We start from the raw sequence: 10,238 nt of genomic DNA, 5'->3' as shown, positions 1-10,238 counted from the left end.
TATAGCAACACCATTTATTGAAAAAAAACATAAATCTATTCAAATGGAATTTATTTTATTTTATTTTCAGTCCATAAGGAATTAATTAAATTAAAAATTAAAGCGTTACCGACATGTTTGGAATACCAATAAATTCTCTTTCCCTCCTAAAAACCGTTACATCTGTGATCTACACTGACATTTCAATGGGTCCATTTTATTTTTTTCTTCTAATTTATTGCTTTGAATCTAATAATGTTAGTAATATTTTTCATGTTTAGAAATTTGCAACCTCAGTTTCTCTGATCTTTATTGGTGAGATTTTAATTTCATTCTCGTAATTTGTTAAAGGGTCAGACTATAAGGGTCTAGTCTGGAAAGAGGTTGTTTGTTATGGATCGAACTCGTGACCTTTGCTTTCATTCATTTGTTTTTGTTGCAGAAAATTTGTTAGGATGGGTTTCATAAGCAGTATATTGGGATTTTTCGGATTTGGAATGGGGATCGTTATTGGACTTGTGATCGGTTATTTCATATTCATTTACGTTTTACCAACTGATGTTAAGGTCATTTTCTTCTTTCTCCTTGAGATTTCCGCGCTCTGTATATATATATATGTATATGTATATGTAATGAATGTATAGTGTCGAAAAATTGCACTGTGCAAACTATAACAAATACTGAATGTCCTATGTTTTAGACGAAAAATCATCTTATTTGGTTCTTTTATATATATATATATATGTGTATGGATGTATAGTTTCGAACAATTGCACTGTGCAGACTATAATTGTTGTTATTATGTATATGTGAAATACTGAATCTCCTATGTTTAAGACGAAAAATCATCTTGTTTGGTTCTTTTATATATATATATATATATGGGATGGATGTATAGTGTCGAAAAATTGCACTGTGCAGACTATAATTGTTGTTATTATGTATACGTAAAATATTGAATCTCCTTATGTTTTAGACGAAAAATCATCTTATTTGGTTCTTTTACTCTGTTTCAGCATCCTGATATTCGGCCCTTGGCAGAGCAAGATACTGAAAGTCTGCAACGATTACTCCCCGAGATACCACTTTGGGTTAAAAATCCAGATTATGAACGCGTATGTTATCATATCATATCATATCTACTTACGCGAAAAACTTCAGATGAAGATCTTTACTGTTACATAACAACTTTTTTGTTCTAACTGTATTTGTGTGCAGCTTGATTGGTTTAATAAAATGATTGAACTTATGTGGCCTTATTTAGACAAGGTAATATTTAATTTACTTGGATATTCAGTTTACGCGTTTTCAATTACTGATACTCGAGATTTTTCAGGCCATTTGTAAAACAGCAAAAGGTATCGTAGATCCCATCATAGCTGAGCAGATTCCGCAGTACAAAATTGAGTCTGTAGATTTTCTGTCATTTACCTTAGGCACCCTGCCACCTACATTTCCAGGTTCGTTTTCTTGATCTTTAACTTAATTTGTGCGTGCAGTCAAAAGGTCTTTTAGATTCTATATTGCTCGGATCCTTCAAAAATATTGCAGCCCCTTTGTTTTTACGACTCTGTTGTATACCTTTTTTTGGAGGATCCGAGCAATGTAACTTAGAATCAAATCAAGAATGTGACTATCTAAGACTAAGATCTAGTGTCAATCATCTCGAGTCTTACTTTATACACTTCTTATTCTTCCGTGCATAAAGATAACATGTTTCGTATGAATAATCTGTTGAACTATGCCAGGAATGAAGGTGTACATCACCGAGGAGAAAGAGCTGATAATGGAACCAGTCATTAAGTGGGCAGCTAATCCGAACATCACTCTTGCAGTGAAGGCATTCGGGTTGAAAGCCACTGTTCAGGTAATTATTCCCAACATAACTAATACGCGAAGCAACAGAGAAGGTGAGATGTTAAAGTCTCCGATTCTCTAGAAGTAAACTTTCTGTCATTTCACTGCTGACATTCGAGATTGTCTTCAGATGATTGACTTGCAAATATTTGCTTCACCTCGAATCACCTTGAAGCCACTGGTTCCGACCTTTCCATGTTTCGCGAAGATATATATTTCTCTTATGGAGAAGGTGAGTGTTCATTCACCAAAACTTACTCAATATCACTAAAAGGGCTAGTCAACTCTCGTTCCTCGAACTTTTGCACAAAGTTGAACCTATCAAGTTCAAATCTTGAATCCGTCTCTGGTCTAATCTACTTGCAGCCTCATGTTGATTTTGGACTAAAACTTCTCGGAGCAGATGCAATGTCCATTCCCGGCCTATACAGATTTGTTCAAGTATGTTCCCTTATTCTTCTATATCTTCCACAATCGAGGTCTCAAGTTCAAAAAACCCCTAATCCGCAACAACATGGGATTGGCCTTCCAGGTCTAGCTCGTCACACAGGGCTTACCAAATGCAGTTTATCTCTCCTGCGTGATTTGAGAGCTATTGTACAGGAGCGGGATTTACCCTCAATCACTTAAACTTTTCTAAAATTTTCAGGAAATTATCAAAGATCAGGTTGCGAGTATGTATCTATGGCCAAAAACACTTGAAGTCCAAATATTAGATCCTACAAAGTAAGTTCTTTTACGATAAACTTGTTTGGAAGTTCGATCAATTCTGTATCATTTCTTAATAACTAAACTATATCTCGTTCTCTCGAGTACAGAGCAATGAAGAGGCCAGTTGGAATTCTTAACGTGACGGTTGTGAAGGCTATGAAGCTTAAAAAGACAGATCTTTTGGGGCTCTCAGACCCTTATGTTAAACTAAAAATTGTCAATGAAAAACCTTCGACAAAGAAAACAACAGTAAAACACAAAAACTTGAACCCCGAATGGAACGAGGAGTTCAGTTTCATGGTTAAGGATCCAGAAACTCAAGTTTTGAAGTTCTCTGTTTACGACTGGGACCAGGTACAACACTGCTCCTGATCGATCAAAGTTATCCTGTATTGTTGATCATATCTTTAATACGAAGAGTTTGTGTGTGTTGTTTTTGTATTAGGTGGGATCACATGAAAAAATGGGAGTGAACATTGTCCCATTGAAAGATCTTATTCCAGATGAACCAAAAGAATTGACACTAGAACTTCTAAAAAACTTAAAACCAGACGATGTTCAAAACGAAAAGGCAAGAGGACAGCTTGTTCTTGAAGTGATGTACAAAGCTTTCAACGACGAGGAGCTTGCAAATGGCGCTGATGAATCAAACACGGTAGAGAAGGCTCCTGATGGAACACCCGATGGGGGAGGATTGCTTGTAGTTATTGTACATGAAGGTCAAGATCTCGAAGGGAAGCACCACACGAATCCATCCGTTCGTATGCTCTTCAGAGGAGAAGAGAAAAGAACTAAGGTACTTTTTACCATGTACATAGGAAACATTTCTTGAGTCGAGGGTCTATCGGAAACAGTCTCTCTACCTACCAAGATAGAGGTAAGGTCTACGTACACAACCCTCCCATCCCAGACTCCACTTGTGAGACTATACTGAATATGTCGTTGTTGCTGCACAATAGGAAACATAGTTATAAGTAACCTAAAAAAAATAAAAAAAAATAAAAAAGGACAGTCAGATGCACTAAGCTCCTGCTATATACACGGGGTGTCCAATGCTCTACTAACTTTAATGTTTTTTATAAGCACTTAATTGCATTGCAATTAACCAACTTTGTGTCTCTCAATTAACTATTCATGTCGTAAAGTGAATAATTTCTTTAATAATTCTTGGTTTTATGTGATTTTTTCTTTGATTAATCCTTAATCCATTTTTTATTTTCCCCTAAACCTTCCACAGGTAGTAAAGAAAAATAGAGATCCAAGGTGGGAAGAAGAGTTTCAGTTTGTGCTTGAGGAGCCACCAGTGAATGATAGGATTCATGTAGAAGTTGTTAGTACTTCTAAAAGAATGGGTCTAAGACATCCCAAGGTACATTTAACTCTCAACTATGTTACTCAAACTCTTCAAATATGTTATCGGTATATGTTGGATCTTCTAAAAGTAGTGCATTTTTAATGATTAGATCCAGTGCGGTGACATGTTTGAAGAGTCCAAGCAACATATGCATCAAATTTATAGCAATCGTAACTAACACTATTAAAGACGGAATCAGAATTTGAAATTTATGAGTTTTGAATTTGTTATCGAATTCATAGCTTGTTTTAGTTAATGTGTTCACAATTAAACATTTATACATATCTAATAGCTTTCATAATAGAAATATAGGGTCTTAGCAAAAGCTAGTGGCTTCATCGTGCTATGAATTTGACAGAATCCAATAATTTTGACTTAAATATTGTATGTGTTAATTTTTTTTTTAATTGAATATGTCTAAATAATTTATTCAAAACCCAATAAGTAAAAAGAATTGTGATACAAAACCTATAAACTAAAAATTCGACCGCCTCTGACTTAGTGCAACAAGTCGGCTAATTTTTATACTGTCAGTGCAAAAAAGTTAAACTATTTATTTTATTTACATGTTATAACATATGTTTATCTATCTTTTTTATTTTATAGGAAACTTTGGGTTATGTGGATGTATACCTTGCTGATGTTATTAATAACAAGAGAATTAATGAGAGATATCATCTCATTGACTCAAAAAATGGTAGACTTCAGATTGAGTTACAATGGAGAACTGCTTCTTGAGGATATATATATTGCCAAACAATACATCCTTAGTTTTTTTTGTAAATGATGATTTTAAGAAGAAAATTCACTAATAAAATTTTTGTTTAATTTGTAGATTTTTCTTGTATACAATCATAGATTTTAAGTGTTCTAGCTTAATTCTTCAGAAAAGCAAAATATTACTTGCATTATTCATTCATGAAATTTACTTTGGTTAAATTCTTGTGGCAAACATGTAAGGAAAATGTACAAGTACCCCCTCAATCTATATCTGAAATCTCAAAGACACACTTATATTATTTGGCTCCATAGATAATATTTTAAAGGCCGTCCATAAAATATTTAGGCATTAAAGACGTCGAAATTCTAGATCACCAAAAATTTCATAGACTATAGTACATAAAAATCGATAAAATAGGGTATACATATTTTGAGGCTCGTTTGACCTTGAAAATTGATCATTTTGGCCTTCAGGGCCAACTGGCTTCATAGCTAATGTGTAAACGGACGTCCACAAAAAATTTTGGCAAAACATATGTCGAAATTCCGGATCACCAAAAAAGATTGTAGATTATAGCACACGAAAATCAGCAAAATGAGAGATTTACCTTCTTTGGGGCTCGTTTTGACCTTCAAAAATGTGTGTTTTGGTCACTAGGGACAACTGACTTCATAGATAACGTCTTAACAGATGTCCAAAAAAAATTGGACAAAAAAACACATCAAAATTTTGGATCACAAAAAATACATGGATAATAATACATGAAAATCAGCAAAAGTGGGGTATACCTTCTTTAGAGCTCGTTTGACCTTGAAAATGGGTCGTTTGTCCATCAAGGCCAACTGACTCTATAGCTACATCTTAATGGATGTTCATGAAAAATTCGAGTAAAAAAGACGTCATAATTCTGGATCACCAAAAAATTCATGGACTATAGTACACGAAAATCGATAAAAAAGAGGGTTCACATGCTTCAGCGCTCGTTTGACCCTTAAAATGGATCGTTTTGGCTGTCAGGGCATATTGTCTCCATAGATAACATCTTAACAGGCGTCCACAAAAAAATTAGGCATATAGGACATCGAAATTCTAGTTCACCAAAAAAGATCATTGACTATAGCACACGAAAATCGGCAAAAAACGGGGTTTACCTGCTCCAGGAGTCGTTTGACATTCAAAATGGTCTGTTTTGGCTATCAACGCCAATTGATTTCATAGATAATGTCCTAGCACACTTCCACAAAAATTTTGGGCAAAAACGACGTCAGAGTTTAGGATCACCAAAAATCCATGGACTATAGTACATAAAAATCGGCAAAATGGGGTATACGTGCTCTAGGGCTCGTTTGACCTTTAATATGAGCCTTTTTGGCCATGGTGATCTTCAAAATGGTCCGTTTTGACCATCAAAGTCAACTCGCTCTATAGATAACGTCTTAAGGAACGTCCACAAAAACTTTGGGCAAAAAAAGATGTCAAAATTTTGAATTACCAAAAATCCATGAACTATAGTATACAAAAATTAGTAAAATGGGGTATACCTTCTTTGTGGTTCATGTGACCTTGAAAATAGGTCGTTTTGACCGTCAAGGCCAACTAGCTCCATAACTAAAGTCTTAACGGACGTCCACGAAAAATTTAGGCAAAAAGGACATCAGAACTCTACATCACGAAAAATTCATAGATTATAAACGTGAAAATTGGCAAAATAGGGGTTCACTTGCTTCGTGACTCATTTGACCTTAATAAACATCAGGTTTGGTCGTAAGGGCCAACTGACTCTATAGAAAACGTCTAAACGACGTCCATAAAATATTTGGAAAAATAATACATTGGAAATACGGTTCACCAAAAATCAATACACTATATCACACCAAAATCAGCAAAATGGGTATACCTGCTTCGGGGCTCGTTTGACCTTGAAAATGAGTCATTTTGACCGTCAGAGCCATCTAGCTCCATAGCAAACGTCATAACAGGCGTCCGCGAAAAATTTGGAAAATATAGTATTCCAGATCACCAAATCCATGGACTTTAGCACATGAAAATCGATAAAATGGGGGGTTTACCTTCTTCGGGGCTGTTTGACCTTCAAAATGGGTCTTTTTGACCGTCAGGGACAACTAGCTCCATAGCTAATGTCTAAGCGGACGTCCATATAAAACTTGGGCAAAAAAATTGTATTTCTATATCACCAAACAAGATTGTGGACTATAGCATACAAAAATTAACAAATGAGGGGCTTACATGCTCCTTGACCTTCAAAATTGTTTGTTTTGGCCATCAAAACTAACTCTAAAGATAACATCATAATGGACGTCCACTAAATATTTGAGCAAAGAAGACATCAAAATTTCGGATCACCAAAAATACTTGGACTATAGTACATGAAAATCGGCAAAATAGGGGTATGAAGCATGACTTTGATAATGGATTGTTTTGGCTGTCAAAGTCAACTGGCTCCATACGTAACGTCTTAAAGGATGTCCACTAAAAATTTAGGCAAAAGAGACGTCAGAGTTCTGGATCATTGAAAATTTATGGACTAATAACACATGAAAATCGATAAAATGGGGGGTTTACCTACTATGGGACTCCTTTGAAGTTCAAAATGAGTCGTTTGGGTCGTCAGGGACAACTGCCTCCATAGTAAATGACGTAAAGGACACCAACAAAAAATGTTACGAAAAAAAGACATTGGAATTTTGAATCACCAAAAAAGATCATAGACTATAGCACACGAAAATCAACAAAATGAGTGATTCACCAGCTCTGGGCCTCGTTTGACCTTCAAAATGGTTCTTTTGCCGTAAGGGCCAACCAACTCCATAGATAACATCTTAAAGGACGTCGAAATTTCATATCACCAAAAATACATGATTATAGTACACTAAAATTGATAAAATGGAATATACCCTACTTCGGGGCTCGTTTGAACTTGAAAATTGATCGTTTTGATCGTCAGAGCCAAATGGTTCCATAGATAACATCTTAACGGACGTCCAAGAAAAAATTGGGCAGAAAAAGCGTCTTTGAATGGCCTTTGAATCCAAAACTAAAGTCCAAGAACAAGAACAAAATTCAAGAACAAGCTTAAGAGCCCTTGAATTATATTCAAAAAGGCGAATTCGGAGGAACCATAGAGATTGTACCACTCGCACTTTACTAAAACGATTATTGCATAATTTTCCATTCTTGATTATTATTTTCTCCATACGAATTTTATTATCTACACAATAACCTTGAAACATTACTTATAAAACTTGTTTTTCTATTCAATTAAGTAAGTTATTATATTTTTCATCAATCGAATTTTTTATGCAAGTCTTTGATAGGCAAATGGGCATTTCAATATTTAAACTTGGACCACATATGATTAATTTAACCTTATCATAATTCAAATTCTTTTAATTATTTAGGGTTTGATCACATCAAGTTTATGCGGAGACATAATATTAAAATCCTCTACACTTGGAAGTTCTTTTTGTACGACTCTAAAGTCATTGATTTGAATAATCAAGGTTCTATTAATTTCTCTGTTTTAATTTATTTATATTATTTTGACTTGATACAAATTTTAAAAAATAAGAATTAAATCTTATAATCTTAAACTAAAGATAGACAAATTATTTTTATGGATACAACATTAGTTGGTTAATTGTGTGGTTTGTATAATAACAATCCTAAAATTATCCGTTCGAGTGATCAAGATTTTATTATTTTCTCTATTTTAATTTATTTATATTTTTTGACATGATACAAATTTTAAAAAATATAATAAAAATTAAAATCTTATATTCTTAAATCAAAGAATAAATATATCTTTTATGGATAGAACAATAGTCGGTTAATTATGTGTTTTGTTAATTATATAATATAGTATAATGATTTCATTTCCCACATTTAAAATACTAGATTTTGCTAAGACATAAGTACTAGCCACCATTAAAAAATAATAATAGTATAGTACTTTTTTTAGATTATTAATTGATCCATTAATTATACGTGCACACAACTTGTATTTTTTGTGCCATTAACAGTAGCACTATTATTGTGGGCGTATCAAAGTACATATATTATAATGAAAAAATTAAGTTTTATATATTAAATATATGTACAAAAATAGTTACATACTCAAATTATTTATAAGGTAATAATTACCTATAAATTGTTATATTATAGCAATATGGTATATTAAATTTGATAAAATAAATGTAATTTACACATTGTTGATTCGTATTAAAATTATAATATAATGTATTCTTTTTACATGATTTTTATATATTAATATATTAAGCACTAGTCCACAAAGGATAGCAAAGTATGACTTTTGTTTTGTCCACTAATTAGAAATGTAGACAAAAGGTGTCATCATTATTTTGAGTTTTGACTATGTATATATTTAGAAATATATCAAAAATAATTTTTATTTTTATAAAATAAGAATAAAATGATATTCATATATTTTTTTTTAGATTTTACTTATAATTTTATTTGAATATATTATTGGTGTTAGAGATTATATTAAAGATTATTCAATTATTGTTTTGATTATTTGGTATCTTTTTCTCTACAAGTATCATTAATTTGACTAATTATTGACAAATTATGCTAAATTGACTTTCTTTTTCATTAAATTTAGGTAAACCACATGAAAGTACCATCATTAACAATATTTTCTTCCATCTAAATGCTCAAGGTATACATATTATAGACTCATAGACAAGGTTCACTTAGTTTAACTACCAAAAATAATAAATATATAAATTCCAAAATTTTAATAGTTGTAAATAAAAATTAAGCATACAAAAAACCTATAATGAAACAAACTAAATGAAACTTTAGAACTTTTTTCAATAAATAATATAGGTGTTAATATAACGATCCAGCTCCTTAAATTTTTAATAAATATCATTTAGATGTTTTAATTCTGATTTGTTCTAACCGAGCAAATGAACATATGATAAATATTTTTATTTAACTCTTTCAATTCAAATTCTGGAGAAACCACGCACATGTAATTTCACTTGTCTATGACATAAATAAATTAATCGTTTAAATATGTCACCTTGTTTAATTATATATATTATCCCCAACTGAAACTTGTATGAGGTTTGATGACTAATCGAAACTAATTCGTATAATTTAAGAGATTTAACTATCTACATATAATCTGTCATTTGAACAAGGAGATCCAAATTGAGTCAACAATTTACAATCTATAGAATTATTTTATCATCGGATACTCAATTGGAGATAAACCACTATTCAAGTGTCTAAATAAATTTGCTCACGAGTTTAAAATGCTATCAGTATATAAAGCTGGTAGCATAGTACATTATAATATTGCATATTTAGTTTGTTTCTCACAAAACACTTTATTGTATATTCAGATATAATCATAGATAAATCACAACTTGTATATCTAAATTAAATTTACGAACAAAAAAAAAGCTTTCACTATATTAAGCCATTATAATTCGGATTCGTGCGGATCTGAGCCTCATTTAGGAGGTAGCGCTTCATGTTAAGAATTTTTCTATATCTAAAGCTTGAACACGAAATATCTTATTAAGAAAGTAGCAATATCATCCACCGCACATGACGACTTTTCTA

At 32.3% G+C, this 10,238-nt stretch overlaps 1 protein-coding gene across 1 annotated transcript; it reads left to right on the top strand.

The window, feature by feature from the left end:
• Window positions 1–158: 158 nt before the first annotated feature.
• Window positions 159–4,735, top strand: LOC101249535 (synaptotagmin-1). Its single transcript, XM_004252754.5, has 13 exons — window positions 159–294; window positions 422–545; window positions 996–1,094; window positions 1,198–1,248; window positions 1,316–1,439; window positions 1,728–1,846; window positions 1,967–2,068; window positions 2,203–2,277; window positions 2,486–2,562; window positions 2,655–2,901; window positions 2,993–3,343; window positions 3,785–3,916; window positions 4,508–4,735. The coding sequence occupies exons 2-13, from the start codon at window positions 435–437 to the stop codon at window positions 4,637–4,639; spliced, it is 1,620 nt and encodes a 539-aa protein (XP_004252802.2). The 5' UTR covers window positions 159–294; window positions 422–434; the 3' UTR covers window positions 4,640–4,735.
• The last annotated feature ends 5,503 nt before the right edge of the window (window positions 4,736–10,238 follow it).

This window comes from Solanum lycopersicum, chromosome 12 (genome assembly GCF_036512215.1).
Source record: "Solanum lycopersicum chromosome 12, SLM_r2.1".
In the NCBI taxonomy this organism is placed as follows: domain Eukaryota; kingdom Viridiplantae; phylum Streptophyta; class Magnoliopsida; order Solanales; family Solanaceae; genus Solanum; species Solanum lycopersicum.
Note: the sequence above shows the minus strand (reverse complement) of the source record. Positions and strands in the feature narration are given on the sequence as shown.